This window comes from Pelophylax lessonae (assembly GCF_965119305.1).
Source record: "Pelophylax lessonae genome assembly, chromosome: 4".
Taxonomy (NCBI): domain Eukaryota; kingdom Metazoa; phylum Chordata; class Amphibia; order Anura; family Ranidae; genus Pelophylax; species Pelophylax lessonae.
This window is the reverse complement of record NC_138771.1, coordinates 291402596-291416914: the sequence shown is the minus strand read 5'-3', so window position 1 is coordinate 291416914 and position 14319 is coordinate 291402596. Positions and strand designations below refer to the sequence as shown.

Sequence of the window (14319 nt, the reverse complement as noted above, 5' to 3'; positions counted from 1 at the left end):
CTTCAAATAAAGTTCAGCGGAAAAAAAAAAAAGGCAGCTGTCTGATGCGCTGAATCCTGTACCACACCTCACCCTACCCCAGACTACTGCCTGACAGGTAAAAACACTAGTTTACGCTAAGGCAGCTGTCTGTTTAGTGTGAACGGGCTGTAAAAATGCAGCGACACATTAGAAACCCACCTAACTTTAACAGCTAGTTTAAGATTGGGGCAATTGCCATTCTTGTATAGCTTGCTTGTTGGATTTGACATCTGGAACACATTGGGCACCTTCAGCTGCTATTGTGCTCTTTCTAGACTTCTAATGTATTACTGTACCTTTAAGGAGGAATGGGCTTCTTCCACCTTGAAAAAAAAAAAGCATGAATGTAAAAAAAAAACTTTGACTTTAGAACCACTTTAATGCTTTACCTAATTTATTTTATTTTCTTTTTTCTTTTTAAGCAGTGAAAGTACCTGAATTTGACTTGGTATCACCCTTTTGTATTTTCTTGTACAGCAGAACTCTGACTCTGAGACAGAGTTTTGGCACACGGAGCCAGTTAGTGCTTATGTGGTAGCAGAGAGAGGAGAATGACAGATAAATGGGGCCACCAGTTTGCTGCTTTGCAACTATCAATGTATTGATTTTCTTTGAGTGCAGTTAATATAGTGTTTTTAAGAAAGCATTATGTATGATGGAAAAACAAAAGCCAGTATAGGCCTAAGAGGTAACGTTGGGGATTCAATAACCAATGGACTACATGCTGAGGGTTTTATGCTCAGCTTTTCACAAGAAGCCAAGAATCGCTTAGGATGTCAGTCCCCTGGTGGGAACTTGGGTAAATAATTTATGTTTAGGGTGAAAATGTTAAGTGATATAATAATCCATCTGACAAATTCTGTTCTCTCTTAGGGCTATAATTATCCGAAATGGAGAAATAATTCCAATGTCTTCCGAGTTTACTCCCGAAACAGAGCGCCAACGGCTGCAGTACCTGGTAAGTCAAAGCAAATGTTCTGTTAGGTGGAAGAAGTTCCGCCAGGATAAAAAATACCATTACAGTCTTGTCATGTGGGGTTCTGTATGTGTAAGGGTGACCATCTTGGTAGAGGAATACGGCTTTATTTTCTCATATCAGAGTAGTAACTCCCCATTGACAGTTCATCTGATAACTGGTTGGGTAATATTCAAGAAGCAGCAGAAGTGGAAGCCCAGAAAAAGTGATGCACATACAGTGCAGATTCTTCTCCAACAAGCAGCGCACTATTGACAACACCAATTCTGGTCAGGCTACCAATCAAAGGCAGCAGTGCCATAGATGATCTCACACTGCAGATATGCAGCTGTAAGCACAGATATGCCTTGCCACCCCCACATACCAGACATTGCACTGATAATTTTCATGAGAAGACAAAAAGAAAAATGTTCAGGGTTGATTAGATACAATTAACATTTCTATTGGCGCTTTTCCACTGCATGGAACCGAACGGTTCGGCTCGCTTTTGTGCTTTTCCACTGCTGGTACTGCATGGTGCGGTGTAGGAACGGTTCGGTACGGTATGGCGACACTTTTCCACTGAATGGAACCGAACGGTACGGCTCTCTAAAACAGTACCACCTCGATTGTGGTTCCAAGAGGTACCATACCGGTACCATATCCCACAATCCTTTGCATGCAGTCACTACTAGCCACTGATTGGTTAGAGAATCGTTGTTATCCCACCCACTTAACTTTAGTACTACTTTAGTGGAAAAGCAAACGATACCAAACCATACCGAACCGTTCCAACACCGTACCATGCGGTACCAGCAGTGGAAAAGCAAACCGGGCCAAGCAGGGCCGAGTAGAGCCGAGCCGGTACTTGCAGTGGAAAAGTGCCTTATATGTTCCCTATAACACAGAAAATTTTTATTTCTAGTGTTCAGGTCCACTTTAAAAAAAATACATGCAGGAATAGCAAAGGGAAAAAGTCTCAAACTGAGCTTTAGGTGTGATGTACTAGAATAGTGAGTGCGCCCTATATTTTCTGAACATCCCAGCAACAAAGAAACCACAGATCTTCACTGTTAGCTGCTGGTGCACAGCGGATGGAGGATGTCGAGATGGGTTAGATATGTGATCTCTCATCAGTAGCCACTTAATAGGGTTATGTGATTTCATTAACTTATTGCAACCTGATTTCCTCTTTTAGCCAGAAATAGACTTAAAATAATAATTGAGAAAAATGAATGCTTAAGAAGCTGAAACATCTCCCTAATTAATATTAAGTTTACCTGGTTCATTGGTCAAGGTCAGACAAGGTTTATAGAATAGTGACCCAGTGAGGTTATTATTTATAGCAAAAAAATTAAAATGTAAGGTGCTGTAGGTATACTATACAAATCAATAGTGATAGTCAAACCAGTGAATACACAAAATATATAATAATGCAGTCAAATTGTGAAAAATACTCCAAAAGCATGCAAAAAAAAAATGTGAAAAAATATAAAATACAGTCCGCATTGGATGAATAGTGCTTTTCCATTCAGTGACCCCAACCACTTTCACACATGCTTGTTGAAAACCATCTTTGTGCTCCACCATGTGAAGTAACAAATAAATATGCTGACAAAATTTCCCTGGTCCAAAAAGACCATAAAGCCTTACCCAATAGGGGTCATCCAGGCTGTCCCAAAGTTCTTCTCACAATGTCACCATTCACTCCACTCCCTAATTCCTCTCCAATAGCAGATATCATATGCACAAAAGGCAAAAAAATATATAGAATAATAGTGCAACCCTGTTTTTTTAAAACATATATCTCCTAACAAAAGGACAAATGTTTGGCAGCTTACATAGTAGGTGCCTTGACTGGCACAGGCTCGAGTAGCGTATTGTATCCCACAAACAGAGTCACTAGATCTGTCAGCCCCTATCGCTCCACTCGGCCGGCCGGCGTTTCACTGGGAGACCAGATGTAAAGTCATCGGTTACCAGGCCTCAATGCACTTCGCCGATCAGTTGGCAACATCAGGAAATCCTTGATGATGATACCAACTGATGGGCGAAATTCATTCAGGTCTGGTAACCACTGACATCACATCCAGCCTCCCAGTGGAATGCACGCCGGCCGTCCAGAGCGGCAGGGGCTGGCGGATCTAGCGAGTCTGTCTGTGGGATACAACAATACTCTACTCGAGCCTGTGCCGGTCAAGGCAACTACTATGTAAGCTGCCAACCATTTGTCCCTGTGTTAGGAGATACAGTGCCTTGCGAAAGTATTCGGTCCCCTTGAACTTTGCGACCTTTTGCCACATTTCAGACTTCAAACAAAAAGATATAAAACTGTAATTTTTTGTGAAGAATCAACAAGTGGGACACAATCATGAAGTGGAACAAAATTTATTGGATATTTCAAACTTTTTTAACAAATAAAAAACTGAAAAATTGGGCGTGCAAAATTATTCAGCCCCTTAAGTTAATACTTTGTAGCACCACCTTTTGCTGCGATTACAGCTGTAAGTCGCTTGGGGTATGTCTCTATCAGTTTTGCACATCAAGAGACTGAAATTTTTGCCCATTCCTCCTTGCAAAACAGCTCGAGCTCAGTGAGGTTGGATGGAGAGCGTTTATGAACAGCAGTTTTCAGTTCTTTCCACAGATTCTCAATTGGATTCAGGTCTGGACTTTGACTTGGCCATTCTAACACCTGGATATGTTTATTTGTGAACCATTCCATTGTAGATTTTGCTTTATGTTTTGGATCATTGTCTTGTTGGAAGACAAATCTCCATCCCAGTCTCAGGTCTTTTGCAGACACCATCAGGTTTTCCTCCAGAATGGTCCTGTATTTGGCTCCATCCATCTTCCCATCAATTTTAATCATCTTCCCTGTCCCTGCTGAAGAAAAGCAGGCCCAAACCATGATGCTGCCACCACCATGTTTGACAGTGGGGATGGTGTGTTCAGGGTGATGAGCTGTGTTGCTTTTACGCCAAACATAACGTTTTACATTGTTGCCAAAAAGTTAGATTTTGGTTTCATCTGACCAGAGCACCTTCTTCCACATGTTTGGTGTGTCTCCCAGGTGGCTTGTGGCAAACTTTAAACGACCCTTTTTATGGATATCTTTAAGAAATGGCTTTCTTCTTGCCACTCTTCCATAAAGGCCAGATTTGTGCAGTATACGACTGATTGTTGTCCTATGGACAGAGTCTCCCACCTAAGCTGTAGATCTCTGCAGTTCTTTCAGAGTGATCATGGGCCTCTTGGCTGCATCTCTGATCAGTCTTCTCCTTGTATGAGCTGAAAGTTTAGAGGGACAGCCAGGTCTTCGTAGATATGCAGTGGTTTGATACTCGTTCCATTTCAATATTATCGCTTGCACAGTGCTCCTTGGGATGTTTAAAGCTTGGGAAATCTTTTTGTACCCAAATCCGGCTTTAAACTTCTCCACAACAGTATCTCGGACCTGCCTGGTGTGTTCCTTGTTCTTCATGATGCTCTCTGCGCTTTAAACGGACCTCTGAGACTATCACAGTGCAGGTGCATTTATACGGAGACTTGATTACACACAGGTGGATTCTATTTATCATCATTAGTCATTTAGGTCAACATTGGATCGTTCAGAGATCCTCACTGAACTTCTGGAGAGAGTTTGCTGCACTGAAAGTAAAGGGGCTGAATAATTTTGCACGCCCAATTTTTCAGTTTTTTATTTGTTAACAAAGTTTGAAATATCCAATAAATTTCGCTCCACTTCATGATTGTGTCCCACTTGTTGATTCTTCACAAAAAATTACAGTTTTATATCTTTGTTTGAAGCCTGAAATGTGGCAAAAGGTCGCAAAGTTCAAGGGGGCCGAATACTTTCGCAAGGCACTGTATATATTTTAATAAACAGTGTTGCACTATTCTATATATTTGTTTGCATTTTGTGCATATGATATTTGCCATTGGAGAGGAATTATTTGAGTGGAGTGAATGGTGACATTGTGAGAAGAACTTTGGGACAGCCTGGGTAACCCCTATTGGATAAGTCTTTATAGTCCTTTTAGACCAGGGAAATTTGGTGAGCATATTTTACCGTATTTGTTACCTCATGTGGTGGAGCACACGGATGGTTTTCAACAAGCATGTGTGAAAGTGGTCGGGTGTCACTTAATGAAAAAGCACTACTTATCCAATGCAGACTGTATTTTATATTTTTTCACATTTTCTTGCAGGTTTTTGGAGTATTTTTCACAATTGGACTGAATTATTATATACTTTGTGTATTCACGGGTTTGATTATCACTATTGATTTGTATAGTACACCTACAGCGCTTTACTTTACAATTTTTTTGCACTAGTTTAATGTGATACACATTTAAAGGGGCAGCAGTTGGTGATTATTATTTTGGGTTGGCACCTTCAACAGGTTATATCATATTATTTATAGCAATTGGATCACTGTTCCATTTTCATTTGAAAATAAAAATGGAACATTTCCTATTATAATGTAATAGCATGCATCACTTTTGTCAATAAGGATCAGTTATAGACTCTTCATACTGAAACCTTTTCCTAAGGTAAAAGTAAAGGGGTTTAGAATGAAATATTCCATTTTAGTGTGACATCTGGAAGATGTAAAAAACAAAAACTTTGATGTTATAAACCAAACTGGGGTCTAACTAAATTGAAATTTGTTATGATATTGAATATCTTAACACACAATGGCTATGCTATATGAAGAATGAACAAATCATACAATATACAGGCAGTCCCCGGGTTACAAACAAGATAGGGACTGTAGGTTTGTTCTTAAGTTGAATTTGTTTGTAAGTCAGAACGGGTAAATATTTTTTAAGTGTAGCTCCAGCCCATAAAAATAATTTTTAAGTTTTATTAATAGAGTAGGGAATGGTTAACACCCCTGTAACATTGGTTTTGCTGTCTGTGTCCCTGTTCAGAAGATTTCCCCTCACTTTTTCTCCCTATGACGATCAGATTTTGAATATTTTGGGTTGTTGTGGAAACGAGGATTGGTGATAAAGCTTTAGACCCCGTTCAGACAGGGGCGACGCTACTTGCTGAAGTCAATGCAGGTCGCCTCCAGGTCGCCCCAAAGTAGTACAGGACCCTTTTTCTAAGTCGGAGTGACTTGTGTCGCTCCTATTAGAACTGGTCCTGTGCTAATCAATGGCGGGCGACCCACCACGACTTGTCAGGCGACCAAGTCGCCTGACAAGTCGCGCTAGTGTGAACAGGGACTTAATGGAGACGTCTTTTTCCCATGATAACTCTTACAGGAGTGACTTTGCCTTCCTAGGGGAGATTTCCGCTCACTTCCTGTTCTCGCCCTCCGTTTGTAAGTATGAGTCGTATGTAAGTCAGATGTTTGTAACTCAGGGACTGCCTGTAACACACACTAGATACTGCGTAGGATCAGGATGTACATCATTAGATGATATGTCAGAGATCGCCAACAGTATTTAAATGTTCCAGCTACCAGTATATTTATTTTTCTTGTAGTTGTGATGTTCCCCAACTATTTCAGGTGCCCAGCATAACTTATAATGCCCGAACTTTTAAAGTGGACCTAGCATCATTAATATTTTTCATGCTAAGCTATTATTAAGTGTAACCCTTACAGGTATTTATTGCCTCTTACAGAGATCATAGTACTCCTCTTGAGAATGTCTTCACCTGCCTTTCTTTCTAGAGAGATAGAGCCAAGTCTGAAATGCTAAAAATACTGGATGAACCCTTTGCACACTGCTATACCCTTTCTAACAAACTTTGCAATAAAAAATAGGGATATAGTTCACACATTTTGCAATACATGTTTAAGCTGGCCAGCTGCATTAGGCCTCATGCACACTGGGTGTTATCAAAACGTCAGTAGAAAGCTGTAGCTGTAGAAGGAGTTTTTCAACCCTTTTGCAGTAGCGTTTTCCATAGTTTTTCAGAGTTTTTCACCTGTAGTGTTTTTTAGATATTTTTAGCAAAACTATACTCCCACAAAATGTTATGGCTCAAAAACATTGATAAACGCTGCGTTTTTCAGCGTTTTTAAGCTTTTATCAGAGTTAGAGCATTTTTACAGCTGAAAATCTCCTCTTAAAACCCACTAGCTCTGGGGTTTTTTTCCTGCCAGAAAACGCCCCTGCCAAAAACTGCTGATAACAGCCTATGTGTGCATGGACACTTAGGATAACATGCTGGGGGCTTTACTGGCTGCAGAAAAAAACATCTGTTGCCAAAAACGGCAGCTGTAAAAACGTCCAATGTGCATGAGGCCTTAAAGTAATCCTCTTTAGCCAGTCCTACTCTGCTCTGCAACTGCAGATGCTACTGTGGACACAATGCCAACATAGGGCATACAGACACAACATGGGAGAGAGCTACAAGGTTTAGGTCTGGCCACTGTCCTGCAATATAACAGAAACAGAATCTTGTTTCTGATGTCTAAAATGCTGTCGCAAGATGAGACAATCATGTCAATCCTGAGGCCTGTGAGATCCCTTTTAGCACTCGCGTAGCACGAAGGAGTCTCCCTGCTCGGGATTTTTGAAGCATGTGTTGCACATAGGCAGTACTTCAATTTTTACTGCACGTTTCGCCCTGTGCAACAGTTGTGGCAGAATCACACCAAGTTTTAGGTGCTATTAGAGATAAAGGCACCAAAACGCTTGTTGCATGTTCTGCTACAATTTGAAAAAATGGAGGCAGAGCTCTGTCAGCGATTTCAAATCGCCTTATGTGAACCATTTCTTCAGTTACTTCCTGATTTATGGGCCCAAGCAAATTATGTCATGTATCTAAGGAGTCTTCATGAGGGGAGGAGGGACTTTTTCATCTAAGCACACCCTGCTGTCTGAATGTTTGAGCTATGGGTAAATAGATTCCAGGAAGTCATCTGCCCTTACTCAAGATGGCCATGGCCAGAAATGCTAAGGAGTAAGAAGTGTTTTTCAAAGTGATTTCTCAACAAAATAAAGCGCGGAGACCTGAATGGATGCTGGAGTTTGCTTTGATTACTAAAAATCAATTAAATGTTTTTGTTTTGTGGTGCTCAGATGCAGTATAGATCCACTTTAAAATCCTAAATCCACAATCTTGTGCATGCTAGATTAGTACATGCTTACTTGTATGTGTTTTTCTCGGTGATGTGATACCCCGACACCTGTAAACCATATCGCTTTCATGCCGAATACAAGCACCAGGTGTAGCCACAGTGCTCTCGGGATTCTCACCTCAAATCCACTTGCAAGCAGGCACATAGATATTTATCTGCCAAATTTGCTGGTCCTCCAATTTTTTTGTGCCCACTAGGAACCTGGCAGGACAACTTTTTTAAACGTAAAATGTACAATAAAATGATTCTATTGTGAGAAAGGTTCACTTTGAAGTAAACATAGGAAGGCTATCTTTGCTGAGCTCCTTCTGACAATGCTAGTTGCCTGCCAGTTATGCTGACTTACTGGTTTCAGAAGTTTCAGTCGGTCTCTGGCCTTGTGAAGTAAGACATCCTTATCTGCTTACTTCTGAGTTAGTGACTTAGAGTACTGAAGTAAGAGACAGCCACGTAACTAGCATTTACAGAATAAGAAGTAAGCAAGGATGGCTTTCTTTCTCTCAGGAAAGGCTTCATTTAATGATGAAAGAGATGCGTCTGATCGCTCCTGGTTTATTTCAATCAGATACATTTTATAGGAAGGCAGCTGGAACAGGCTTCTCCATAGAACAAGCTTCTCCAGGTTTAACAAAACTTTTTGCTTCAAAAGCACTGCATATTTTCAGGAACTTATGCAGATGAATTTGAGAATTGAAAGTCTGTATATTATACTAAAACTGGCTGTAAACCAGCAAATGCAGCTGCTTAACCAAAGCATCTGGGGGCCTGATTTTCTTCAGATTTGTCTACACATGCTAATGGCCAAATTTTAGCAATCCAGGTGCTTAGTGCCAAGCCAGTGACTGGATTCTGCAGACAGTAATAGAAACAGTTGTTAGCAGCCTCCTACACAAACACATGTGGTCACTGTACAGCCATTATTTCCATATAAATGACCCAAGGTTTAATTTACTAAATATCAATAAATTAAAGCATAGCTTTAATTAAAAAACAAAAAAGAAAATTGTGTGTCAGGGTTAGGTAGGAGGCGCACCCCCCTCCTCTTTCGGCCTGTCTCCCTCTCCCTATATTATCATTTCTACACCCCCTATTTTACTCTGTTCCCCCCTTCTACCTGTCCTCTCCCCACCCTTCCCCTCCACTTCCCCCTTTTCTCCCATACCCACCTTCACGCAGCTACTAGAACTAACCAAGGTGGCCAGCTGGGCTGTTAACCTTGAAACTATTGTTTAACATAAGTAACTCTCAATCTTTGGTATTAGCCATCTTGAGAACCTCACCCCTCCAATACCTTACAGAACCACACCCAACCAACTTCCCCTGCCTCAAGAAATCAGCTTGTTGCAAATCTTACGTCTGTGTTAGGCCCCTTTCACACATGCTGTCAGTTTGTCAGTTTTTCATCCATCCGTTGACGGATGAAAAACGGACATCAATGTATCTCTATGTAAAAACGGATGACAACGGATGATCATCAGTTAACATCCGTTTTCATCCTCTTCCGTCAATGTCCGTTTTTTTTGAACGGATGAATGCCCTATTTTTCATACATCAAAAAAACGGATCGGACGAAAAACGGATGACAACGGATGAAAAACAGATGAGAAAGGATGACAACGGATGAAAAACGGATGAAAAACGGATGACAACGGATGACAAAGGATGAAAAATGGATAACAACTGACGAAAAACGGATGAAAAACGGATACATTTTGACATGACTGAACTGATGAACTGAATGGACCATATGTGTGAAAGGGGCCTTAATGTAAACTTGACTTCTCTAAAAATTCCGGCTATTTTGGCCTATGTTACACGAATATGTGCCCACCGTCCAGAAAGGGCGGGGCAGGACCCTATACGTCAGCAAGACGCATCAGCCCAACTCCGGGCCTCAAAATGTGCCAAATAGTCACAAGAACAACTTCTGCACTTGGGAGTGGACACGCCCGGCAAAAATAGGCCAGGACTTTCCTGTCATCTAAATAGGATATGCCTCGTCTTGCTGCCACACAAAGACTGCAGAAGCCCAGTAATCTGGAATCACAAAAAGCAAACAAGGGGCGCACCAACCTAGTGCATTATCCTAAATACTTTTATTTAATATGAAAAAGGGAAGTATTATACTCAGTGTTAAGATGTATATGAGCTCATGTAACATCGAAAAGTCCTTGCAGAAGTAACGAATGTAACATATAGTCCAACAATCAACTGACCAGGAGATGAAATTTCTATTGGATGATGCGTTTTGAGAATATGCCTCTTCCTCAGAGCCAAGAAGACCGCTCTACCCACTCCACTTATAAAGCAACTAGCATAGCATGTGCCCAAAAGGTGGACGTTTCTCCCACACCCCTTTTGGGAGCATGATCTCCTCTCTCATACATCCTCCACCATCAAATTATCGTTGCTAGTATGATCTCAAAATATATTGAATTAACAATGTGGTGCTAGTGAGCACACAACAGAGCAACAGTTTTGGAGAACTTCGTAGATGGCAGGATGAGGAAGAACAAGTGTGTCCTAGCAAGGCAAGGAGTGCTAATCATTAATCTTTTTTCTGCCAATGGGTAAGTTTAAGAGGTGTTTTACACACTGTATACAGTACACGAAAAATATTAAATTAAATGTTTTTAGCCCAGCATTATGTTTGCACATGGTGTGGATTATGTAGTAAATTATGTTGCAGACTATATACATATAAATCTATATGGAAGCTTTCGAGTTCATGCTAGCAATGATGATTTGATGGTGGAGGATGTATGAGAGAGGAGTCCCAGTCTAGTTTCTTTATAAGTGAGTGAGAGTCTAGATCAGGGCTAAGCAACTTGTGCGGTCCAGTTGTGGTTATAATACAAATCCTATCTGCCTCTGGAAGTTTTGCCTGAGGATGTCTTGCATTGCCTCGTGGGACTTGGTAGTTCCATGACAGCTGGAGGGGTGTGGTTGCCTATCCCTGGCCTAGATAGACCTTCAGTGAGCATCATAATGTAATAATTTCCAAACGCAACCTACAAACTGCTAAATATATAAAATGAAGACTGCCTACTAATCGAGAAACAGGCATGTGCCTAGGGGCTGACAGGTCTCATGGATTTCCCAGGGGCATAGCTCTGGCCATATTTAGGAGTACTGCCAATCTAAAGATGAAGCTGAACAGTTACTTTCTTATTAATAAGCTGTAAAATTTTCTATTGACCCACTATATATATTGCATTAAGTACATCTGTTACATCTATCGTATCAGCAGGTAACCCTGTGATGTTGCTTGTACATCCAAGCATCAAACATGCTGAAATTATTGGTCAGCTTCTCTTTACTGGAAGAGCTGTACAGTGATTCCTTGAAGTGTTTACTGATTTCTTTGATGTCTTTCAAACATATAGCTACAGATGGGAATTGATTTGAGAAGTGCAACAGCTGCTTTACTGTGAAATATTTGTCACTCTTGTTTACGCAATTCTGTACATCCTCTGGCAATTACTGTGTGAAGTCTCAACTTCAAGGGATAATATTAGGGACGGCAGAGATGCATAATCAAAAATCTACTTGTGTATCCTCCTTTTGCGCAGTCACAAACGAGCATTGTACGATCTTCATCATTTTCATAGCCTGACCTTGTTTTACCTTTTACCCGACTAAGTGCTGTTCGCAAGTGTGAATGCACTTAAGAAATGCAAAATATCTGATAAGCAGGTGTCATGCAAACGATAGGAAGGTGATAATGTGACTATCGTTTTTTTTTGTTTTTTTTTTTAAATAAGATTTATTAATGATAAATACCAAGTACTCCTATGACTTTACCTGATTTTGCTATAGCTTATTAGCTTAAGCTCAGATTTACGCACACACCATGAGTCAAAACAGTGACTCTTAAAGTGATTGTAAGCAATCACCTTGTAAAACAATCCATTTTAAAATATAATTAAAAGGCAAAACATTCTTGTATAGATATAAAAAAACATTATATACCTTTTTTCCCTTTTTTTTATAAGTGATTACATTCCCTCTGTTCTCAGTTGCATAAGAGCTGGGGGGAGGAGAAGGAGCAGCACACTGAGCTTCCCAGTGAATGGCTGTGCAGCAGGGGCATGTCAGGACAAGTCTTAACATTTTGAATTCCCAGCATAGCTAAAGAACTGACCACGATGTATTCTCCTGCTTAGTGTGGTCAGTTTTTGATATGAAATCAAGAGGACTAGCCGGAAAGCCAGGGATTTCACACAAAGGAAGCAATACAAAGAGAATGGGATACTTTCTCATACAAGTACATGGTACAGAAGGCACATATCAGGAATATGAAGTTTTGGGGTAACAAATGGTTTAAGTTGGCCATAGACCGAAATTCGGCCAGTTCCTGCCAAATTTTGATCCATCAGTGGTTGTTCCTGTTGAGCGTTGATCATTAATTAGATCAACTTCTCTCAGACTAGCTGGTTGGAAAATCAGAGCTGCAGCTCTGATCAGTGTATTCTGGCAGCAAAAAAGTCCTTGCTGTCAGAATACCATAACACAGCGGAAAGGATTCCTCCATCTACCTCGCTTTTTTAGGATAGGGGGATTTTTCAAGCCTTACCCTGGCTGTCCCCTTTGTATGACTGTTCAAATGGCCCAGTACCAAGTTTCAATTAGAAAGATATTGCCTGAAGGCAGACTTCGTCTGCTTTTGTTGTCTTCTTTTGAAAAAACAAACTGCTCTGATTTTGTTGCAGAAAATTAATATAATCTAGTTTAAAAAATGTAAAGTACGGTATATTTTAAATTGAATCAAACCATTACGGTTTTATTTTAAAAGATACTTCGTTTGGGTTTGAGCTTTCTTTTTAATGGTCACTGCTCTATTCTGCATTTGCTGTCTTTGTGGCTATGCTCTGATCAGGAGGATAAAAGTCAATTCAGAAATGGAAAAATAAAAGGTAATTTCAATACTGAACAATCAATCTTTACCCAATATATCAGCCAGTTCCTACAACAGTCAAAGACCTCTGGTTTATCATTCTGGAGTGGGCAGTTAATTGGTCGGCTTGGATTTTTCCAGTTGATTGCAATTCCCTCCCTCTCTGAGATTAGATGACCCCATAGTTCATTGAGTGGATTGGATATGCATGTAAATATTGATCAAAGATTGTAGACTTTCTTGGATTATACTGTATAATACAGTAATCTGAGACCCTGCAGGGTATAGCAATTTGTGATTGAAATAGCAATCTTTAACTCTTCATGGCATACTATTTAGAAAAGATAGACAGTTTATTGTATGTCACTGAGCTGTAATTTCTTTATTAAAGTTAAAGGTTTTCTTGGGTAAGTGGATAATGCAAGGGTTGAGGACTGAGCAATAACAGCCACCTATAACACAACTGAAGCGTATTTTATGGGTTACATTCACGACAATGCTAGAAACACATGTAATCCAGATTTATTTGTGACTGCTCTTTGTAGGAACCATAATCGTCTTTCTTCTGTGTAATTATAGTTAGGTAGCCTCAGATACACATGGGGTTTCTGTTTGTTGGTTTTCAATCCCTTTAGGGTCCTTTCACACGGTCGATCCGATCAGATCTGCCTGTCAGTTTTTTAGGTGGACCAGATCTGATCCTCTATGCATTCCTATGGGGCAGCGGATGTCAGCGGTGACATGTCCGCTGCCACCCGCTTCTATCCACCTCCGATCCTGTCCGTGAAATCCGGACGGATGGAAACCCTATTTCCCATCCATCCAGCGGATCAGATCGGATGAGAACAGACAGGCGGTCCGTTCTAATCCGATTCCCCCATAGAGAGCAGCGGGGATCTGACACCTCCCTCTCCGCACACAGTGCAGAAATGGAGCTGTCATCCGCCTGCTCAGTGGGGATCGGCAGGTCGATTCCCCGCTGAGCAGCATGGAGTCCGCCTGCGGAGGCGTACCGTGTGAAAGAGCCCTTAACCAGTTCATCCCCGCCCACCGTACATTTACTGTGGCACTCAGCCGCTGCTGGGCAAAGTGACGTAGCCCTACGTCGCTCGCTCCCGCCGCTCTGGGGCGCACTCCCGCGTGCCCCTGGCCCCGCTGATGGTCTGATTGGGTTCAGAACCGATCAGTCATCAGGTCTAGGCCAATGATTTTTGGCCTGGACCTGTTGATCAGTCCTGCCCAATCAGAAACTGACCTGTGCCTATGTAATGTAAACACAGGCACATAAATGACCCGCTCTCTCCTCCCAAGATCCTTTTTGGATTCATGTAGAGGAGAGAG

The 14319-nt window shown here is 41.1% G+C and overlaps 1 protein-coding gene across 1 annotated transcript in view; it reads left to right on the top strand.

Annotated features, from left to right (window-relative positions):
• The window catches only part of PPM1H (protein phosphatase, Mg2+/Mn2+ dependent 1H), a 289277-nt gene that overhangs the window by 200978 nt on the left and 73980 nt on the right, over window positions 1-14319 (top strand). Inside the window, exon 5 of the mRNA XM_082256727.1 lies at window positions 895-979. Coding sequence (XP_082112853.1) covers window positions 895-979 — 85 coding nt within the window. The remainder of the gene's footprint in view (window positions 1-894; window positions 980-14319) is intronic.